This window comes from Lepidochelys kempii, chromosome 6 (assembly GCF_965140265.1).
Source record: "Lepidochelys kempii isolate rLepKem1 chromosome 6, rLepKem1.hap2, whole genome shotgun sequence".
NCBI classification, from domain to species: Eukaryota; Metazoa; Chordata; order Testudines; family Cheloniidae; genus Lepidochelys; species Lepidochelys kempii.
In genome coordinates, this window is record NC_133261.1 from 58,249,056 (window position 1) to 58,272,705 (window position 23,650).

The window sequence follows — 23,650 nt, forward strand, 5'->3', positions numbered from 1 at the left end:
CAAGATGCAAAGCGGTTTGTTCTTTTTTTAATATTACACTGTAACAAACTCGTAATACATGTCTGTATACGCAGTAAAATTGTATGGCACAAACCTCACATTGCAATATCTTTTCATGATTTTTTAGTCATTTTTTTCCTGAACTTTTTTTTTAATTTTATTTTTTTAATATATTCTACCCCAGGCTGTTAAGCTAAAAAAAAAAAGTTGCGTTTATACAAGGTTACAATATTTTACAGCAAGGCCAATAATATTGATTGAGGTTTGTTTTCCTTCTTTCTCCTTCTCTCCCATTCTCTCTTTCAAACACTGCACACCTAAACTGATATATTATTATACATTGAAAACTGTCCTTCAAAATCAGTAGTATAAAAGTCCTAGCTCTATCTATGGATCTAGCTATGTGGGATTGGGTGGGTAATCATGTTACCAGCAAAGAGTTACTAGGGTATAAGGTCGGTCTTTCACCGCCCTGCAGTACCATCAGCAGAGTTGAAACTGCCGGAATGAGTTTCAGGCTGATTCTGCCCCAGTTCCCATTTGGGTTTAATCCTTGATTCAATCTGTTTGCTTTTCGCTATGTCAGTCAGAACAGCAAAATAAACACAGTCCTGCACGGCCGTTTGATTATTTTTGCAGCCCTTTCCAGGAAACTACCTTTTCGCCTTTGTTTGTTTTTAGAGTGTTTTACAACATACTGTGATGTCTGGGTGTATGCTGTCAAAAAGGAACACATGGAAAAGACCCCCCCCCCAGACACAGACACGCTCTGCACTGTATGTACACATCTGTACAATGCACACTATCCAGATACACACTGACCACATACAGATACAGTGGTATGTACACACAACACACATTGCATATGTATACGTGCAGGGCATTCATGCTTTACATACTGTACATATACAGTATGCATACAATGCACACCCCTCCCACCCATGTCTTGGAACATATGGACATATTTACACATGGATACACACGCACACACGCGCACACACACACACACACACACACTTTTCTCTCTTGTGTTTTATTATCTAGACACGACCGGCCAGACTCTAGCTCTAGGACAACAGGTCAAGCAAATTCTCCTTTGACTTGACATTTCTGCCCGCTGTTCCAGGGAACTAGCAATACAAGAGCCTGAGAGATGAGTCTCTGAATTCATAGCACATTTTTAAAGGAAACAACACAAGCACAGCAGCTGGCTTAAGGGCCTATGAGGAGCTTGGCCAAGAGGAGTTTTGGAACCTGCTGAGTGGAAGGAAGCACATCCTCTTGCCTCAACACTCACCTATGCACACAGCCCAGTGGTCTCTTTAAGATGCTTGTTCTGTGACCGCAGAGTGGCGTTTCATACCCTTTCAGAGACCTGCAAATTCCATGTGACAGAGCTGGAGCAAATGCATCTCCATGCCCTCTAGAGTGGGATTAGGGTAAAGCGCAGTGGTTCTTGAAGTGTGGTCTGTGGCAGCCCTTCCTGGTGACTGGCAGAGGACAGCAGTCCGCAAGCCAAGCAGTGGGGGGACAGGCCTGGGGACCAAGGGTAATGAGTAAACGTTTGCAAGTTGTTACAGAAGCGTTTCTACTCCCAACAAAGCTGTTCTGCCAGGCACCTGGGTCGCGATCTATACTCCGCTGCTTGTAAAACCAGCTCTGAAAACCATGCTGCTGTTGCTCTCAATTTTGCCCATTCCCATTTCCAAACCCCAATGTCCTCCCCCTCTTGTGTTTCTAATGATGGTGGAGCAAGTTGGTGGCTGCTGTTTACATCCCTCTTGGTGGCATGGCTGGATGGCCGCAGTCGCTGCTGTTCAGGGGAAAGTTTTGTAAATCGACTGCCTCTGGATACTAGCAGCAAGCACAGGGGACAGCAAACCCCCATTGCGGGCAGTGGGCCGAGGCCCCAAGAGGGAGATGCTTCTCCTGCTCACTATACACAGCTGTTGAGCTGTTTTGAAAATCCCCTCACCCGATAGTCTTGTTGTTAGTGCTGTTCCTGTAGCACCTAGCCATTTCAGTCCTGGGCCAGGGCTCTGGCATCCGAGGAGCTGTGCAAACACAGACCAAAAAGCCAGTCCCTTCCCCAAAGAGCTCACTTGTGGGCTGGTGCCTTGTGTCTCATGAACTATGGCAGGTGTGTTCTCCTTTCTAAAGGCATGGCCAGCGCAAAATCATCACAATGGCAAATTATAGTGCGGAGAAAAGCCCAAGCTAAAGGACGTATTGACAGGGTCATAAAGAGAATAAACATGCATCTAAAGGTGCCATCCTGGCACCTCAATGCAGAGGAGGCGTGAAGACTCAGCAGTGCCATTACAGTAATTAGGAAAGCAGAGTAATCTGCAGCTGGGCTAAAGGAAGTACTCGATTTTAAAATATTTGTTTTTCTAGTTAATTTAACAGTTGGGTAAAAACAAATTCTTAAATTAACTAAAGAAATTGCTTCAGCGTAGCGCATAGACGCCTCTTTGCCTAGCTGCGAAAGTGATTTCTGATGTTTTCAAATGTCCGCACTCATTCTTTCAGCCTTACTTTGGGGCATCAACATTGGGGCCCTGTGCAGAAGTGACACGCAGATGGCAGCTGCCGTTGAGCGAGCCAGACTGAAGCAGTGGCAGGTATTGCTTAACTAACGTGCGAACACTTCATTTGGGATGCCATGTCACGTAGTCACTGTGTTTTGCTGGCTGAGGTCACAGAGCTGGGCACTATTGGTTGTTTTCAACATAAATGTAATGACTCTAAAGAATATGTTGTGCAAGGGTTTTAGGGTAAGTGAAATTTGGGGCTGAACCACCCTGCTAGTGTCATGTCTCTGCTATATGGAAAGAGTGGACAGTGCTCAGTCCCCTGCTGGATCGGGCCCAGTCCTACCTTGTGCTCCTCTAAAACTGCCTCCCTTATAACTGTCGAGATAACTCCCCCTAACAGCCCCTCTCCCCCCCCCCCCCCGGGAATATTTGTCTCTCACTAGAAATGTAGCTAAGAGCAGCTCGCCTCACGTGTCCCCACTCTGCGTGTAGTGCACGGGCGTTGCCTCCCGCTGGGGCTGTTTGTAGTTCCCCTAAGAGAGGCAGCTTCTGCCTGACATATAAGGAGGGAGCATGTTTGTTGCACTCTGCAGCCTTCAGCGGTAAATCATCGGCTAAGGCAGACATGTCCTGGGAACTGTCCTTACTTAGCCCAGGACCACCTCGCTTTCAGTGACAGATGTGAGTCCATTTCAGGGGAGGGGGGTGAGGGGAAGGGCACATGTTGGGCTAATGGGGGAGGAGAAGAACTGTACCATGTTCCCTTCACCCCCATGCCCCCCCCCCATCAAATTCCAGCTGAAATTTATAGGCTAGGTTTGTTGTCCCCCCCAAATCTAGCATCTCTTTAGCAAACTGCGTGAGATCAGGGGCATGTAAGAGAACACTGCTCCTTTTCCAAGGCCGGGGCTCTGCGGAGCCCCAGCTGGTATGGGGAGGATAGTGTAGTCAACAGTCCCTCCAACAGCTGCTTAGTTCAGGCCGCCTGGATTTAGTGAGCCTGTTGGTGACATTAAGTAGCTGGGAGCTAGGGAGCCAGAGTGAACCACCGGGTCTGTCTTTGTCCAACAGACTCAGTAAGGGATCCTCTTTATAGTCATCCCAGCTGGGTCCTGTCTCTTTTCTTCTCTACAGGGCAGTGGGTGGCAGAAGCACTTTTCAAATCACAGAGGGCTGCTCAGTCTGGCTGAGGGGGTTTGGAGTGGCCGCTAGATCTGCCCCAGCATCACACTGGGGGCTTGGCTGTTAGATTTCTGCTTAAATAAGGTTATTTTAAAAGGTTTTTTGTAAAACCAAGTAGCAATGGGCGGAGGAAATGAAAACAACAACCAACGCAAGCCGGCTCTAGGGCAGGAGAAACAGAGGGTGAAAGTGACCAGACCAGCAATGTTGATGATGCAGAGTGAGGGGCGAAAACTAAATGAGCTGCAACAGTGGGGAAAAGTCAATTTGGGCCCCAGTCCTTCCACTGGAGCCTGTGGCTCTGCACAAGCCCTTGGAACCATCTACCTGGATTCTACTCCACGCTCCGGACCTTTAGAGGTTAAAAATCCTTTCCATTTTTATTAGAGAAAGGAGCTTTTACTGACACTAGGTGGGGGGGGGGAGGTGTTGTATTGTTTTTTTTGTGGAAGAGGGAGTTAAAATGTGTTTGTTTGTTTTTTAACCTCGACGTTATCTCTTTAAAACATACATGAAAACTGGAGAAACGTTCAAGAAGGGCTTAAGTTCTCCCCTGTGACTCTGTCTGATGTGGTAGGCAGCCTTGTTTCAGCAAGTTGAAAACGCACGCAGGGACCATGTGCCTAATCCAGCAGTTCTCAAACTGGGGCGAGACCTCAAAGTGGGTTGTGACCCTGTTCTAATGGGGTCACCAGGACTGCATTAGACTTGCCCCCCACCCAAGGCTGAAGCCCTTAGGCTTTGGCGGCCCCCGCGGTGGTGGTGCTCAGGCAGGCTCAGGCTTCAGTTCCCACTCCTGGGGTTGTGTAGTAATTTTTGTTGTCAGAAGGGGGTTGCAATGAAGTTTGAGAACTGCTGGCTGATCATTAAGCTAATCTTCCACCCTGAGGCACAACTCCTGTTCATCCTTGGCTGACATAGACTCATTATTACACATGGACTTCTGGATACATGCATGATACCTCCCTCACTGAGTGTGGGGGAAAGCTTCACTTAGAATTCTACTGACCCCAAAGACTTTTGAGGAAAAAAGAGACAGAAGTATTAGTTTCACTTAGTCTAATAAATACATGTGAATGTTAGATCTAATATAGGTGTATTATTTATATAGGGCACAGCAGTGTGCTAGGCAGTACATAAATAATAATATATACACATAGCCAGAAACCTGAATTTTGGAAGTAGTTTCTTTGGAGACAGTCCAACCATTATGAAACAAGACTCTGAAAAGAACCCTTAATACTCCCAAATGAACTGACTTCCTAGCACCCAGAGACAAGGAGTTATGGCAGTGTCTTTCATTGGACCAACTTCTGTTGGGGGGAGAGACTTGTCTCTCCCCCCAACAGAAGTTGGTCCAATGAAAGAACCTCACCCACATTGTAAAACCAAGTAGCAATGGGCGGAGGAAATGAAAACAACAACCAACACAACAACCAATAGCCTGGGACCGACATGGCTACAACAACACTCCCTGTTGCCCCTAACATGCTGGGCCAAGTTCATCCTGATTTAATGCTCCGAAAGTTACTGGACTTGCACGTGGAATGAAATGAGCCTCCATGTCACATGGGATAGCCAGGTCCGCCATAGCTCTTGTGACAAAGAGAGAGATGAAGCTATGATGCAGCTTCTCTTTCTCATGAGCCAAGGTGCCAAAGCCAGCTGCCCCTAGCCAATGCTGTTTAACATCATCTCTTGAGGCATGTGCATGAGTTACATACACTGCCAGAATTACCCCGTGCTGTTTCTAGTGCTGCTTCAACTATCCATGGCTTTAAGCAGTGGTGCAATGGGAGCTTCTGAGACTATCCCTGGCACCACAGACTCCATGGAAAGGTTGGGAAGAACTTGGCCTTGCAGGGGAAAACTCGTCCAACCGTTTACAGTTTAACTTTGAATAGTTAATGCAGCCCCAGGTAACAGGAAACAAATAGGAACCACAGAGAGAAATCAAGAAGTGCCATTGACTCAAAGGACACAGAGAGCCCAGGGAGGTTCTGCCCATCTGCACCCTGCTGACCAGCGTTTCAGAGGATGCACACTGGAGGCCACTGCCCCGCAACTGCATGCTGTTCCGTAGAGGATGGTAGTGAAGTGACAAGGGATCATTCCGTACATACGGACGTCAGGACAGCAGCTGCATGTGCGTGGGGGATTCCATCACACATGAAAGCCAACAAGCAGGGTCGCATGCTAGTGCTTGAGTTGTAATTCAAGGGAACCTCCCTTCTGCTATGAAGAGCAACAGACCCATGCTGGGCAGGGCCCACATAGCAGCTGCACTTATACAGTTGCTAGCTGTAGGTAGATGCCAGTAACTGCTGACCCAGTAAACACCTCTTAAAAGAGATGGAAGATTAAAGGCCTGCCATTCCCTCCCTGCTGTGGACCTGTGCTTACAAACCAACTAATGCCAGCTATTTCCTAGACGGGGCGAAGGAACCTTAGCTTATTGGGTGCTAATCCCCCTCTGAGCACCTAAAAGGCAGAGAAGCTGCTATCTCCCTTAGGGAGCCTGAATGGAGGTGAGTGAAGTAGGGTGTAGCTGATTGTCTTAGCCTGTAACTTCAAGCTTTTCCAGCAATGGTGGTACTTAGCTCTGTAGGGAAAGACATGCCATCCCTTTCCTCATCCTCCCTTAGCGTCTCTGCAAGTCCTTGCTTCAGCTAAGCTTGTGCAACACGGAGAGGAACCAGGGCAGGAGTCAATGAGGGTAATTTCTCTTTCTTTTGGACCAAGATTCTCCCCCCAGCTCTATTGCAAACTCAAATCGCTAGTTGTGACTCCTGCTAGGAGGCCAAGAGTGATGGCCCTGCGGCCCCCTCCCCCGCCACCAGGAGGTGCCTCCTTGCTGGTGCCAGGCATCACCCCCCACACTTGTTGCCTGTATGGGACAGAATAAAATGGATTAGAAACAACACTTCAACACATGGGTGGAGGGAGGGGGAAATCAACTGAAAATGATGGGCGGTTGATTGGAAAGTCCGCTCTGGCACGGGGAGAAAAATGCCCTGGTCATTGGCAAACGCAAGCATGACAGTGAAAGGGAAACGCCACCTGTTAGAAGAAAACACAAGTCTAGCTGGGATAGGAGCGATTCCGCCACTTCCTCTTATCCTGCTTGAGCACAGGAAGCTGGGAGCTCCCTGTGTGTACGTTTGAAACACTCCACTTACGGTAAGGTACGTGTTCGCTGTAGCTAAAAGTGCTGCATTCGGCTCCCCAAGGAGGCAATGGCTGGCTTGAGTCCAAGCGGAGGGTGGGTTTTTTTGGCTGTCCCCGTTTGCTCTGTCAGTGTCTTGAGGGCGTTGGCTGCAGCCCTGTCATGTCGCCCAGGAGATGGCAGCACTGTGCTCCTTTGCCTTCATCCTCAGGGCCGCAATGCTGGAGGTTTTGCGGTCAGGCTCGCCGCCCAGCTCGTAGCCATTGATGCCCGGGCTGATCCCAGCGGTGCCAAAGAGGCTGCCCATGTGAGTCTGTCCCACGTGGCTGCCAGGGCCGGAGACACTCAGGAACTCGGAGACACCACCAGCTGCATGGGGGTGTCCGTGGGGGGACATGCAGGAAGGTACTGTGTCACAGGGGACCACGCAGGCGGGCACGGGGGAGGCGGTGCCATTGTTGCCAATCCAGGATGGGTTCTGGATCTGAGGGAGGAAAAGGAACCACAGTGTTAGCTCCTGGGCAGCCCTGGAGATGGAAGAACTGGTACAGTACAGGGAGGAACAGTCCTGGCTTCTGTCGCCCCCATGGGCCTCCACCCTGACCCACAGGGGCCCCCTCTAGAGGGGAGAGGGACAGTCAGGGTCTGTGGCCCAGTCAGTCCTCAGTCTCCCAGCTGAGACCATTAGCAAGGGGGCCAGCTAATGCAAGCTGTGCTGTGGACACCTGGCCACCAAAAACTGGACTGAAAACCATCAGCCCATTTCACAAGGGCCCCAAACAGCCATTGCATGAGAACAACTTGCAACCTGGGCCAAGCTGGCCTAGATTTGAATAAAGACCTAGAGGGAAAATGTGCTGTGTCTATTTCCAGTCCCCACAGCCCTTCATTTTAAACTCCACTTAATGCAGCTTGACATAATATACTGGGTACAGCCAGAAAATTGCTCCCATGACCCAGTATACACTGAGCACCTGCTGACCATTGGAATGGGTTAGCTTGAAAGAACATGTGAGCCATGGGAATGAAAGGGCTAAGAGCACAAGCAACATCGGCAGCCCTCTGGCGTCTGGCAGCTGCTGTTCCTGGGTTGGTTATGAGCACTTGGGACTGTCAATCCTGCTGGCCAGGTAATAGGGTTGAAAGAAGGCCCGTTAGCCACGAACTTGGTGTAGGTAACCCCCGAGCAAGGGAAAGGTGTAAGAGCAGAGGGGGAGAATTCTTAAATGTGTGTGGGGAGTAAATCCAGTTCTGTGTTAAGGAACATTTTCCAGAGACATTGGGTGGGTGTGTCTGGATTCATACAGAGCATCCCCCAGCCAGGAGACTCATGAGTGAAGGAGTGAGTGCCATATTAGCCTCAAAACCACCTGAGCTGAAGTTGGGCCATGCTGTTTTGCTCAGTGAATAGGGATACTAGCTAATCCCAAGATGCTTTACACCATGGGGATGGGTTCCTGGGTTTGGGGAGAGGCTGCTGAAGAGGAGAGGACAGGGAGCACTGAGTGGTCCTCCTGAAGCACCCAGCCTGCTTCTGGGACATTTCCCTCCTGACCTGGCCTGTGGGAAAGGCTTGCCCCAGATTCTACACTTGCTGGGTCTGCCCTACCCAGGGAAGCAGCAGAGCCCAAGAAGTTAAGCCAGGTACTTCCTGCTGTGGAAGCCAGAAGCAGTCGTGTGCTGAAGGTGTGGCTGGTGAGGGAGCCGAGGCAACTGGGGAGAAGGTGCTAGGGAGCAACGCTTCTCAGCTGTCTAAAGTGCAGGCTAAGGAGCTGAGAGGGGCTCCCGTTGTGGTGCTAGGCAGGTGGTTTGCAGGGAGGAGGAGGGAAATGGGACCCGAGTCAACTCTCCTTCCTCCCTTCACCTGAGAAATTTGACGGACAGGTTAAAATGGCAATATGACATAAGGTCTCAGATCAACAATGAAATGCAGAGGAATCTGCTCTATTGGCATCAAGTCCATTCCTAGCAGGCTGGTTGGTGAAAGTGCTCAGTCAAGTCATCCATGCAACCACGCAGTGTGCACGTCACACCAGGCGTGGCACATGGGTGTGCTAATAATGCTAATTCAGTAGCTGTACTCTTTTATCACCACCTGGATCGTCCCTGGCCTCTTTCATCTTCCAACTTCCACAGAATTTCCTTATGAATTGACTAATGAACTTACCTTAGCTAGGGAGAGAAGCTTCCCTTTTTGTAACATAGGCATGAAATGATCAAACTGAAGGGGGGAGAGGTTGTGTTCATATGTCCGGAGATTTTGTTCAAATTAAATAGGGGCGTCAAATTAACCAGTGCATTGGTTAAGTGGAAGGCTCCGTAGACTTCAGATGATATCTACATAAATCAGGAAGGCTTATCAAGTCAAGGGAAAGAACAATGACATCCTGAGCATTTGCTAGCAGGCTCATAGTTTTCAGAGGATTTCCCAGTGCAACTGACCCCAGTCTCAGAATTGGCTACTATTAGGTGCTATGCACTAGGTTCATCAGACAGCAGATCACTGTGCCTTTACTTGAGTGCAGGGTATTTACCCTGTAACAAAGAATGACACCACAAATGCCTAAAGCAGCACAAGGAGGTCAGCTCTCTGCCCTGCTATAGATGTTAGCAAGGTCACTACTTGAGGCCAAGGAAAAGCAGAACCTAGAATGCTGGTTTATGCAGGGAAAAATGTTTGTGGTCATTCTTATGTCCCAGCAGATTGAGAGCACTCTAAAAACAAATTACACAGCCTCCATAGGAGGTACTGTCTGGGGATCCTCAGAGCATCCAGTAGATCCGCAAAGTCCTTTCCCAATGTGCACTGGGCTCCAGCTGAAACCTGCAATAGGTTCTCTGAGATAGGCTTCTTTGGCTGTTCCACAGTCCTGGGCAGGAATACAGAAAGGCCATCACCAGGATATTACGTTCTCCTTTAAGTAAAGGCCCTTACAAGGCACATCTCTTCTTGGGGAATTAATTACTTATTGGTACAACAGATTATGTTTAGAAGTTAAGCAATCCAGACCAGAAATTACTGCTCAAAGCCTGCAGGTCACATTTAGACCCAATGGAAAAGCGACGTCAGTGGACTAGCACCCATTCACACTAAATCTGACTGAGAGGCATTGAATCTAGTCGATAGGGCTGCAGACTGGAACTCAGGAGACTGGGGGTCTTCTTCTGCCCTACTGTGTGATGCTGAGCAAGCCATTTCACCTCTCTTCACCTACGTTTTCCTGTCCGCCCCCTTTGCCTTCTCTAGTTAGACTGCAAGCACTTTAGGTCAGAGCTTGTTTCTTGTTGTATGACTATTCAGTTCCTTGCAATGCCGTTGTAGCTGTATTAGACCTTGGATATTACAGAGATAAGGTGGGGGAAGTAATATCTTTTATTGGGCCCACTTCTGTTGGTGAAAGGGAAACTTTTGAGCTACACCAGGCCCTTCTTCAGGTCTGGGAAAGGTACGCAGAGTGTCACAGCTAAATACAAGGAGGAACAGATTCTTTAGCATATTCTACGGCAAAGTGGCTCGTTAATACCCCTGTGGTCACTGGCCAGATTGTTGTAATAAGCCATAAATCCAGTGTTTTTATTAAGCCCGTGCTTTTTAGTGTCTAGCAAAGTTATGAAAATGTAGGTGCCCATGCTCGTCTTTTGAAGATAATGTGCAGGTTTCCTTTGAGGACAAGGGTTGAGGGGTCAGATATGGAGTGATCACTTTGTGACAAGTGTGCACCCGTAGGTGTTATGTTGTTTTCATCCTTTATCATTTTTCTGTGTGAGTTCATGCAAGAGCATAGTGATGCTCTGGTTTTGCCAATGTAGTTGTTATTGTGGCATTTAGTCCATTGGATGAGGTATACCATGTGTTGTGATAGGCATAAGTAGGACCAATTAATCTTGATAGGTGTGTTGGGGGGGGGTGTTGATCATTAAAGCAGTGGAGATATGTCTACAAGTTTTGCATCTATTGTTATAGGAGGGTTTGGTGCTGCATTGAGTTTGTGGGTCCTGGGCTGTGAAGACCTTGCTTCTGATGATGAGTTTGGAGAGGCTGGAGGATTGTTTGAAGGCCAGAAGTGTGGATTAAGGAAAGACTTCTTTCAGAATGTGGTTCCCATCGAGCATAGGTTGTAATTGTTTAATGATGCCCTGCATGGGTTCCAGTGTGGGGTGATAGGTGACAATGAGGGGTGTGCAGTCAGAGGTTGGTTTTTTTTCCGATATGGAAGCAGGTTCTCTTGGGGTATTTGGGTGGCCTATTACAGGATGCGATCTACTTCTCTGGTGGAGTGTCCTTGTTTTAAGGTAGGTATCCTAGACTTTCTCCTTGAAGCATATTCTGTGATATCTGAGGGCCTGTTTGTAGATAACAGATATCTTGGGGCCTTGGGGGTGGTTACTGGATTTGTGAAGGTAAGGATGGTGATCTGTGGGTTTCTTGTATGTAGTTGTCAGTAGGGTTCTATTGCTGAAGCTGATCGTGGTGTCCAGGAAGTTGATGCTGGTGCAGGAGTGAGTGTTTGAGAGAGAACTGAATAGATGGATGGTGGAAATCTATGAGGGAGTTTAGGTCTGTCCAGAGGATGACAATATTATTGACGTATCTTAGATATACCATTGATTTCACTGTGCATTTGTCCAGAAATTCTTCCTCAAAGTGGGCCATGAAGAGGTGGGCATATTGGGGAGCGACCCTAGTACCCATGGCTGTTCCCATCGTTTGGGAGTATACAGTTCCTGGCTCAGTTGGGCCCTGACCTTGGTTAGGGCTTCTAAGTACTAGTGTAATACAAATAGGTAATAAAGTGTTTGCAGCACTCCAGTATGCTTGTCAAAGAGACACAGGTGTGGTCAGCATGCAGTCTCTGGGACAGACCATTTCCCATTTGCTTGCCTTAATTTTTGCTTAGCATATGCAGGCTGATTAGAGAGAGAAAAGGAAACCCCTGCTTGTGCCCCCCACTCCCCAGAAAGCAAAGTCAGATTCAAGTGTCTGGCCATCTGGGATCCTGAATCTTAATAATAAAACAAAATGATACTGCAGAAGAAGAGCGGTGTTTGGCAACGGGAGGCCCTTCCTTGGGGAATAGGTGTGTTGGGCGGGTGGGGGGGAGGGAGATGAAAGAATGCAACAAGAGAAGATCCAGATGGAGCGAGAGTGTGAAGAGCCCAACATTCCACAGCCCGGCAGCATCACTGGCTTCTGTTCCACTACTGACCTTTTACCTCCTGCAAAGTACATTTTTTTAGGCTGGGGGAGGAGGTGGTGAGGAGTGAGGGAGGCGATGAAAGTACAAAGGCAGAAGAGAGAGTGTTACAAAGTGTGGTCTAGTGCGTCCTTTGCTTGAAAGATCCTTCGGTGTCTCTCAGCTGTTTAATAAGGGCCTCTTATTCCTTCCAATACAAAGGGGAAGCCAACCAAGGGGAAAGGTCAAGCACTCTTGGCCTTGATGCAGGAAAGCCGGCTTGCCGCGCTCTCCAGGAAGGCCAACCATGCATCTGACAGCTCAGGGTTGGAGGGGAAATCCCAGCAGCTGAGGGGAGCAAAAGCTCAGCTGTAAAACATCTGACCTGGCAAACCCCAGGATTTCTTGGATCCTGCATGACAAAGACTGGGTGGCTCAAGGGGACATATTGTGGCCACCAAACCCAACTACCACTGAGAGTTTGAGTCCTTCCCTTGGCAGCCTTCTGAGAACATGGGAGAGGAAGTCTGGGTCACTCTTTAGACCTAAGTGTTGGGAGATGCAGGTTTGATTCTCTGCTCTGCCACAGGCTCCCAGTGTGACCTTGGGCATGTCACTCAGGGTGGGATCCCCAACGGGACTTAGGCGTTGCAATGGTGAGTGTCATGGCAACTTGACAATCACAGGAAGAGCACTGGAAGAAAGCCAGAGGTAAGTGCCTAGCCCCCACATACGATGAATGGGGAAAGATAGGCACCTAAGAATGCAATCCACAAATATCAGCACTAGGTGGGGAGCTAAGTTAGCCAACGGGAGATGCTAATTCTGCCTCCCCCACCCATGGAAGGCAAGCTGTAAGGAGATGCCTATTTCTGCTTAGAAATCCGTGAAAGGGTACCTGCTGCCTGGAGTCAGGTGGCTTAGGCACCTAAGACATTTCTTGCGGGAAACAGTTTTGTGTGCTCCACACAAAATGGCTCAAGAAGGGGCCCCCACCTTCTAGCCCAGTGGTTAGACCTCTCTCTGGGATGTGGCAGACCCAGGTTCGGTTCCCCCCCTTGCAGGCAGAGGGGGAGAAAGGATTTTAACAGGGGTGTCCCACCTCGCAGGAGCGTGCTCTAACTACTGAGCTATGGGATAGTCTCATGTGGAGACTCCCTCAATCTATTCTGATGATAAATAATGAAAGAATGGTTGGAGCAGGGGGACTGGAGCCTGGGTCACCTCCCAGATGGGTGTCCCAACACTGGACTAGGGAATTATCTTCTCTCTCTCTGTCTGGTCCAATGACTATTTAAGTATTTATCCATAGTGGAACAGTCAGTGGGCCAGAGGGAGACAGAGTGTGAGAATAACTCTGGGCTTTGAATGGGACCTGATCTGGCAGGCAGCCTCTGAGCACATCTACGGGATTGGGCCCAGCATGCGACTTAAGTGGCCAAACACCTGTCTTCCCCCGGTTTATGAATTGCTCCACAGCTTAGGTGGGAGATAGGCATACGGGCACTTAGAGGCAAGCAGCAATGCACATGCTCAGAGTCAGAAACACAAGCCCCAAAGGAATTTTTACCCTGAAAACTTAGTCACTGAGTGAGTTTATGGTATCTAATGGACTTGATGGAAATTTTGTGGACCACAGTGGAGCCAAAATAGGAACTTAAGTGACTAAAACAGGGGCTTAGGTGCCTATTGGGGTTTACTTTTGTGGCTCCTACTCTTAGCCTCTTGGTGCCTTTGTTCCTTATGGGTAAAATGGGGGGTAATAACATTTTCCTATCTCATAGGGTGTTACGAGGATAAATACATTGCCAATTATGAGGTGCTCAGCTGTGCTGCAGGGGGACATACAAGTATCTAGCTAAATGGAGAATCCCTGAGCAGGGTGTTTGGTGTCTCCTCCTGCCTGAATATATAAGAAGGCTACATCAGGTGATATCACAGAGGGACAAGCTTGTCCTGGGAGATTGAAACAGATGAGAAGCCTGCGCCTAATGACTCCTACTTGATTCAGGCAGGGACTAGTGTTAAAAGGGAAGGGACATCTGGAGAATTTGTTTAAGGGTCCAGTCACACCTTTTCTAAACCAATTAAATGTTTTCAGGAGCTAAAATATCCAGGGATCAGAACAGAATATAATTTAAGAACTGAATAGAACAGAATTGGAATGAATGTAGTGTGGCCAATGAAGCATTGTCCTTGCTGCTTGGTGTCGGGTTGGTCTTGGTGTCGCCCCTAGGGGAGGCTGAAAAGGACAGCCCTATATTAGGGCATGGGAAATCTAGATCAACCTGCCCACTCTTAAGAGCTGGGGAGAGCTGTGTAATGATAATTATTATCTATGTATTGATTTGCATTACGGCAGCACTTTGGGGTAGAATCCAGGATCAGGAACTGACAGTGCTAGGTGCTGTACAAACACCAAGACCGTCCCTGCCCCAGAGAGCTTGCAATCTAGGTTTCTGACAGGACATGAGAAGCCAACAGGGAAGACAAATGAAGGGGGCAGTGGGAAGTACAAGTTAACAGCAAGAGGAGCAGAATTAGCCCAGTAGACAGTGGCTTCACTGCACCACTTGCATAGCAGTCATCAGCTGCCAGTGTTTTGTAGGCAGCACCACAGAGGTAAGTCTGAAAGAGGATGATGTATAGCTCCACACTGTGCTACCCCAGACTGTGCCTGAGATGCTCACAGGGTCAGTACAGTTTGTCTTTCAGCAGAAGGACCGACTTATTGTGGGAAGCACAAGGGACTATGAGTGAATGTTGTGTCAGGCATCTGTTGCCCAGACACTAGAAGTGACTCTGGTCTCGGCCCACTACCTCCCAGCGGGGCCAGCATTGCCCCAGTGCATCACAATGATGGATAGCCTCAGGGTTAGGGAGGGGGAGACTGAAAGAAGCTGAACAGGGCAGTCAAGAGGCCAGAGTGGGACAGGGCAGGGGACACTCACCTGGGCGTAGTTCTCTGCTCTGGTTAGGAGGGGCAGCTCATAGGCCGTTGAGAAGTGGGTGCGAACCTGCTGCATCTGACCAAAGCGCTCTCGCTTCCTCCATTTTGCCCGTCGGTTCTGAAACCAAACCTGAGGGGACAAGCACAGACGGCAGAGATCAGAGAGGATGGGAGCAAGGAGTGAGCTCAAAGCACCTCCAGAGAGAGTGGGGGGTAGAGCTCCCAGAACACCAGCCTGGGGAGACTTTTGGCAGATAACACCTCTTGTGCTATACCCAGAGTGCTTTGCAATAGAAGTCCCAAACCTAACTGGGGCCAAGGGACAATTTTCGATTGTAGGCATGTCAACATGATGCCAAGTGCCCACACGCAGTTGCACAAAGGCCCAAATCCTCAAAGGTATTTAGGTTCCTAACTTCCGTTGATTTCAATACAATGGAAGTGGGCCCCAAATCTCAGTTCTAGATATCTAGTCACCCACTTGAGCTCCCATATAAGGCAACGGGGCACCCCACTTACTGCTTGCCCTAGAATTCGGTGAATCAGAGTCTCTTGTTTATTTTTGGCTAGATGCAATTTCTTACCTGCTAAAGTAAAAGAGATGCTGTTGAGACGAATGTCCCTGCATCACTGATAAGTCCCTGCCCAGAGATTAGTCAACTGGAAAGAATTTTAAAATCTGTTTTTTTCTTTGTATCAATAATCCGGTGTGGTTTCTTTCAGCACCTTCATCAGCTCAGAGAAAGACACTAGCCCTGTCATTTTCACTTTCTGTTCAGTTTCATTCCAGGTGTCCCATGGCTGCTGATCCCACTTTCTGACACTCTGGGGAAATTGTAAATCCCCCAACAAATTGTTTTCACAAAAAATAGATGGAAACTTCCCTCTTCCTCGAGGATCCCAGTCCTTGAGAACTGAGCTTCCTCCTAAGATGAAGGGAAGTAGGAAACACTTCCTAGTTCACGAGGGAAGAGAATCTCCTCTACATTTACAGAGCTGAGATCTGGGTTTTTCCATTGTTGGATCTTTCTGATGTAAGGGATTCCTGTGTGAGCCATAGAAATCCACTGAAAAAATTCCTTGAATGAAAGCAAAAGCATAGTTGTCTCATGTATAAACCTGGTATTATTTTTACAGTAGGGCAGAGAGATCCAATGGAAATTATGCTGATCCAGGAGTGACGAAACTTGGATTCCAGTCCTAGCTCTGCTACTGACTCTCTGTGACCTTGGGCATGTCCTATCCCCTCTCTATAAAGATGATAATCCTGACCCACCTCTCCTGGTTGCTGTGTATATTAATTCATTCCTATTAGGTGAGAGGTGCTGTATAAAAGTACGTAAGAGCTCAACAGCCCTGGAGTCTCAATTCACAGAGGCCCCTCCTGGCAGTCTGCCCCCTACACAACACTTCAGGGTTCCCCCCTGCCATGCCACTCCAATTTGTCCCAGCTGCCCCTCTGTCATGATGGAAGGGCAGCTGGACCAAATTTAAGGGAATGGTGTAATAACCTGGTTTATGGGGGTCACAGTGCCACTCAGGTTTGGCTCAGCTACTCCTCCATCGGGGGTGCCTGGGCCAAATCTGTCACCCTAGCATCTTCCTTGTTTGCCTGTAGCTAGTGCAGCCTCTGTCAGTTCATGTACTTAGCTACTGATCAGGTAGCGGTAATGCCAGCTTCTTCCATACTGCACCCCACTGCCTGCCACACGAGACGCTCTGCATTGGGGCTGTGCTGGGCAACTTCTAACAAGCCTCAGTTGGGCCAACTGATGTTTTTGCCCATGATCTCAGCATAGCCCTAACCAAACCCTCCCTGATTTGGAGATCCTGGGAGTGAACATGAACGCTACTGGACTGTGTCTGCTTTCCTATTCCTGCCCTGATAGCTCCTTCAGCTGAGCTGAATTGTCACCCTCTGGATCAAAGGATCAGCAATGGGGATCAAATGAAGATCTTCAATAAATAGACTGTTTGTTGGTGCCAAGTTCCGAGTATAGATCTGGGACCCAGGAGATCGTGAGTTTTAATCCCGGCTCTGACAATGGGTAACTCTAGGGTCTTAGGTAACTCACTAATCTCTCTGCCTTAGTTTTCTCATTTGTAAAGCTCCATGAAATGTAGTGGGCACTTGCTTCATGCTTAAAAGTGCTCAGTCAGTATTATTATCATAGAATCATAGAATATCAGGGTTGGAAGGGACCCCAGAAGGTCATCTAGTCCAACCCCCTGCTCAAAGCAGGACCAATTCCCAGTTAAATCATCCCAGCCAGGGCTTTGTCAAGCCTGACCTTAAAAACCTCTAAGGAAGGAGATTCTACCACCTCCCTAGGTAACGCATTCCAGTGTTTCACCACCCTCTTAGTGAAAAAGTTTTTCCTAATATCCAATCTAAACCTCCCCCACTGCAACTTGAGACCATTACTCCTCGTTCTGTCATCTGCTACCATTGAGAACAGTCTAGAGCCATCCTCTTTGGAATCCCCTTTCAGGTAGTTGAAAGCAGCTATCAAATCCCCCCTCATTCTTCTCTTCTGCAGGCTAAACAATCCCAGCTCCCTCAGCCTCTCCTCATAAGTCATGTGTTCTAGACCCCTAATCACTTTTGTTGCCCTTCTCTGGACTCTCTCCAATTTATCCACATCCTTCTTGAAGTGTGGGGCCCAAAACTGGACACAGTACTCCAGATGAGGCCTCACCAATGTCGAATAGAGGGGAACGATCACGTCCCTCGATCTGCTCGCTATGCCCCTACTTATACATCCCAAAATGCCATTGGCCTTCTTGGCAACAAGGGCACACTGCTGACTCATATCCAGCTTCTCGTCCACTGTCACCCCTAGGTCCTTTTCCGCAGAACTGCTGCCTAGCCATTCGGTCCCTAGTCTGTAGCTGTGCATTGGGTTCTTCCGTCCTAAGTGCAGGACCCTGCACTTATCCTTATTGAACCTCATCAGATTCCTTTTGGCCCAATCTTCCAATTGGTCTAGGTCCTTCTGTATCCTATCCCTCCCCTCCAGCGTATCTACCACTCCTCCCAGTTTAGTATCATCCGCAAATTTGCTGAGAGTGCAATCCACACCATCCTCCAGATCATTTATGAAGATATTGAATAAAACCGGCCCCAGGACCGACCCTTGGGGCACTCCACTTGATACCGGCTGCCAACTAGACATGGAGCCATTGATTACTACCCGTTGAGCCCGACAATTTAGCCAGCTTTCTACCCACCTTATAGTGCATTCATCCAGCCCATACTTCCTTAACTTGCTGACAAGAATACTATGGGAGACCGTGTCAAAAGCTTTGCTAAAGTCAAGAAACAATACATCCACTGCTTTCCCTTCATCCACAGAACCAGTAATCTCATCATAAAAGGCGATTAGATTAGTCAGGCATGACCTTCCCTTGGTGAATCCATGCTGGCTGTTCCTGATCACTTTCCTCTCATGCAAGTGCTTCAGGATTGATTCTTTGAGGACCTGCTCCATGATTTTTCCAGGGACTGAGGTAAGGCTGACTGGCCTGTAGTTCCCAGGATCTTCCTTCTTCCCTTTTTTAAAGATTGGCACATCCCAATCACACATCCCTTATTTTACAGCTGTTTATGGAGGTTTAATAACTACTTAGCTGAAATCTAGTTGTTCAGGTCTTGTCTCAGCAGTGGGAAACCTCAGACCCTGATTCTGATCTGACTTTTTCTGACTGCACATCAATGTAACTGCACTGACTTCATAGATCCCAAGGCCAGAAGGGACCATTTTGCTCATCTGTTCTGACCTCCTGTATGATAGAGGCCATTGAACTTCCCCACACTAATTCCTAGAGCAGAGATTTTAGAAAAACAGTCAATCCTGACATACAAATGGTCAGTGACGGAGAATCCAACACAGCCCTTGATCAATTGTTCCAATGGCTCATTACTCTCACTGTTAAAAATTTAGAAATTATCACTTTATATCCAGTCTGAATTTGTCTAGCTTTAACTTCCAGCCATTGGCTCATGTTACACCTTTCTTTGCATGACTGAAGATTGAACAGCCGATTATCAAATATTTGTTCCCCATGTAGATATGTGATCATGCCACCCCTTAACCTTCTCTTTGTTAAGCAAAATAGGTTGAGTTCTTTGAGTCTATCAGCACCAGGCAGGTTTTCTAATCCCTTAATCATTCTCATGGCTCTCCTCTGAACCCTCTTCAATATATCAATTGTCTTCTTGACTTGCAGACACCAGAATGGGACACAATATTCCAGCAGTGGTCACAGAGGTAAAATAACCTCTCTACTCCAATTTGAGATTCCTCTGTGTGGGTAGCCAAGGATCACATTAACCCATTTGGCCACAGCATTGCACTGGGAGCTCCCGGTCAGCTGATTATCCACCACAACTTCAATGGAGTCACTCATGTTTTACACCTGTAAAGCCCGTTCCTGTGTGTTCAAAGCCTCCTGAAGCTGTGGGTCAGTGAAACGCATCCATCAAGAGCTGCTTTGAAGGGCTCTGACAGATGCATGCAGTCACTAGGGGCAGGAAAGCCCAGGTCAGGCTGGCGCATGAAAGGAGCTGCCAGGAGCTACATGGCAGCTCAGGGAGCATTTAGCGTTGACTGTTCAGTCAAGTCAAAGGCAGGCTTGGGGGAGAGAACCAGCTCTGTTGCTTATGAGCCGATCTCCTCACCATGTGGTCTGGGGATGGGTTAGAACCTGTCAGTGGGACAGCAGGGAGATCACTCACATACATGCAGTGGCATCTGCAATGGAGCCTGCTAGCGGCAGCTCTGTCAGCGGACAGCTTCCCATTTAGGGATAGCCTGCATCCTGTGCAGCAATTAGCAACCCCCCACCCCCTCCAAAGGTAGGAGGTTTCCGGGAAGTAATGAAATCAAAGGGGGCTCCGAAATATAGCAAGAATGCTGCATTTGAATAATATCCCAGTGGAACAGGTTTGGGGCCCCAGGCATCTGTCTGCTTTCTGCTAGCACTGGCCCCGCCTCCAAGCAGCCCAGCTGGAGGCCAGTCCCAGTGTTGGCCAGCTCCATAGAGCTTTGATCTGCAGATGCAGTCAGTGGTGGTGACCCTGCTACTCCCTATGCTGGGGAGACCATGCTGTGCATAGAAGATGGGTAGCAGCTAGGGGGTGTGCTGTGCACTGCACACAAGGCTGGTGAGAACATATGCCACACACATGTGCCCATCTCTGAGCACGATAAACACATATGACTGTCTCATGCAAAGTGCACATCCCCCATCCCACACACCTGAGCGCCCCACTGAGTCACAACAGAGTGCGTCCCATTCTGGCAACTCTATGCTACCCGGGACTTCCCCAGGCAAGGGAAATCCTTAAGTGTCCTGATATTCTGACTTTAGGTCTCCTTTACACTGCCAGAGCCTAGGACAGCGTCTGGCTGCTAATCTGTATGAAACTGAGCATGCTGCGGCACCCTTCAGCTTTACAGGAAAATGTCAAAGGAATAAAAACAGTGCACAGGGCTCTCTTTTGTTGTTTTGGGTCTTGAAATACCAGAGACCTTAGGTCTCTTCAGGGAAACCTCCAGCAAAACTCTGGATGAAGGTCTCACTTATGAAGTGGGAGTTTTCTGAGCCCTTTGTGGGTGGGGGGGGGAAAGTGTTTTATTTTTAACACCGAGCTTTCCTCCCCGCTGTTTATTCAGGCAGTCAGCTTCAACTAGTGTTAACAAAACTCAAATGCTTTAAACAATCCCAGTCCCTTTGCTCTGTTATGTTTTAGTTGCTTTGTAGCTTTGGTCTTATAAACCTGTTAGGCCTCCAGTCTTCCATAGAGTCTTCCAGGAAAAACAGGGCAGATAAGACCTATAATATAACGCTCTAAGCAAGGAAAGAAAACAAACCTTTCCAGGCCTTCTCAGCGAATTCGAAAGAAACAGAAAATGGTACAAACCCAATGTACTTTTCTTAGCGGGGCACCTTTAGTAGTGAGGAGACTACAGGTCCCAGCATGCAATGTGGCCTATCCACTAGGATCAGCCAGCAGCAGTGCGGACCGTGGTCTGCAGCTCTATGCTAATAGTAGCAGTGTAGTGTAGCGTGTTCTTCACCTGCAGGCTGCATGTTGATAAGCTGTGATCTAGCACAGGAACAAATCAGTCCTGTAAAATCTATAGACTAGAATAAATGGTCTATGTCTCCATACACATCTAGCCTTATAGTGGTACATCAATCCATATACATGGATAGATATTGGGGGTAGGGGAGGCAGGGAATAGTTTGTAACAAAAAGGTCAGTAACTTCCTCCTCTCCACCCCTCTACAGTCCCCCCATTCAGCTGGTGCTGCCTGTTCTCACACAGTGGGAAAATGTTCCTCCTCCTCACAATGCTCAGCTGGGTATTCTGAACACCCCACTCCCATGCTTACATCCCCCTATGCTTCTGATGCAAACAGAAGTGATGGGGGAGAGGGGGTGAGAAGCTCAGTATAGTTAAAGGAAAGAGGGGCTCATTCTGCAGAACTGAGATCTGGATTTCAGAGCCAACCCCCACACGCTTCAACTTTCAGGGAGCAGGGGTTGGGGCTGAGGCTGGGGCTGGGCTCAGCTCTAGGGGAAGCTCTTTGGGTTTCTGGCTCCCTGTCTGTGGCTGCATTTCTCTGCCTCTGTCACTGTCCAGCTCCAGCTGTTTCTCTGTTGCAATCCCTCACAAGCTCTCTCTCATGGTCTCTGCCTCTTGTCTATCTTTCTCTTTCTCACGGTCTCTGTCTCTTTCTCTTCCTCTCTCGCTGCCCTTTTCTCTCTCACGCTCAGGCTCACAGTCTGTCAGTGTCTGTCTGTCTCAGCGCCTCCCTTTTCAAGGCCAGGCTGTCTCCCCTTCCCTTGGTGAGGGCCACAAGCCCTTCACTTTCCAGCCTGCAAGAACAGAGCCAGAATTCATCCTTAAGCACTGAAACTGGACACCATTTTATCAGTGGCCTGGAATGGGAAATTGGAGCCTGGGATGAGAGAATTGAATAACTTGAGCTTGTTTTCATTTCATGTTTAATTTCCTGCAGGCTTAGCTCAGTCTTTCCGCTCCTTCCACCAGCCTCCCAGGGTTTTATGGGGGAAAAGGGATCAAGATATATTACCTCTTGCTTTGCTTTGCTTTTTTTATCAAGGCAGTGATTTTTGCTACAGCAGAGTTTGACATTTCCCCCTTGCTTTCAAACCCTTGCCGCATCACAGGGTCAACACTGAAAAGATTTTCATTAACAGCCCTGCAATAAGGAGGCCTGCCCTGGGGAGGGGCAGTGGGGTGACATTCCCTGGCGCTGACCCCATACGGAGGTGGCAAACCTGAATCACAGCTACTGTCTGCTAAAGAGAAACTTGCAGCCAGTGAGAGGTATGCTCATGTGCCGGTATTGAGCTGGGGTGCACTGAATGGAGGTTGGGAGGGGCTGCATATAAGCAATTGTATGGGTATGCCTGGGGAGTGGGAGGCGCAGTGGTACATGTGTGTATACAAGTGTGTTCCTCTTTGTGTGTGCATGTGCATATGCAGGGATGGAGACTTCGCAATGGTGTGTGTGCATGCATCAGATGGGTGGGGGGGGCAATGATGTCTGTGGGTGCATTTATGTATAGGGATGGGTGTCTGACAGAAGATGTGAGCACATGTGCACAAGGAAGGAGCTGTGCACGTGTGTGTGTTTTATGGGGTGTGGTGGAGGGTCATGCAGTTGGGTTATATATTTCTCAATATATGTGGGATCAATCAAACCTCAAAGAGCCCCCTTGGGATCCTGTCCCTGGTCACATAGCCTTCTGCAGCTCTCACACCAAAGAACCAGACCAGATCCATATAAGGAAAAGTAGGTGGGACTCCAGGAGTGGGGACCTGAGGGAGGAAGCAAGGCAGGGATCCTGGGCTTGGAGGGAGAGTTGGTAACCTAGTTGCATTGATCCACTAGGTTCAACAGATTTGTCTCAGCCTCTTACACCGTACTGGTTTCAGTGGTAGGTTATTTGTGATAGACACACGCCAAGCTGCAGTGCTGCTCAAGGGGGCTCACCACCCACTTATGGGAGAGGGGGAGCAGAAGGAAATGCATAGACATGGCCAGTGGCCCTCTTTGGGGGAGCAACCTTTTGTGCCTGACCCATCATCCCTGTCCTAGCCCCGCCTTTCCTTCCCCTGCTGCCTCTGTTTCTAAGTTTGTTACCAAGCATGGTATGGGTATTTGGGTATTTCCAAGAGGGCCCAGAGACTTTAGCTTCCATGGTTCTATAATTCTGTAACTTCCTTCTGACTCCAGGAGGACCTCCATGGCCCAGAATAATTGAAGGGGGGAAAGCTATGCTGGAGGTTGATGCCTTCCCGCCTTTGTTTACATGTAGCATGTAAGGGAAGGAGAAGTTTGTTGAGAGCTTACTTTTGTAAAGGTGCCCCTGTCACTGCAGCAACATTGCAGCACATTGGGATTGTTGACTGCTAAGGTCGCTGCAGTTTGGACCATGCGATATCTCAGCTAGCTGGCTCCTTTAAATAAGGTTCAGGGGCATCTGCAGGTGCGGAGTGAGAAAACGAACAGCACGCTGCACCTCAGGGGAAACTCAGCTTTATTGCCTGTAGACACCAGCTGTGGAGATTAGAATCCAAAGCAGGCAGAAAAGTGGCCT

The 23,650-nt window shown here is 48.5% G+C and overlaps 1 protein-coding gene across 1 annotated transcript in view; it reads right to left on the reverse strand.

The window, feature by feature from the left end:
* Positions 1-5,100: 5,100 nt before the first annotated feature.
* The window catches only part of ALX4 (ALX homeobox 4), a 65,369-nt gene continuing 46,819 nt past the window's right edge, over positions 5,101-23,650 (reverse strand). Inside the window, exons 3-4 of the mRNA XM_073350667.1 lie at positions 15,011-15,139; positions 5,101-7,369 (exon numbers count right to left, since the gene is read on the reverse strand). Of these exons, the coding sequence (XP_073206768.1) occupies positions 7,046-7,369; positions 15,011-15,139 (453 nt within the window). The 3' untranslated portion in view covers positions 5,101-7,045. The remainder of the gene's footprint in view (positions 7,370-15,010; positions 15,140-23,650) is intronic.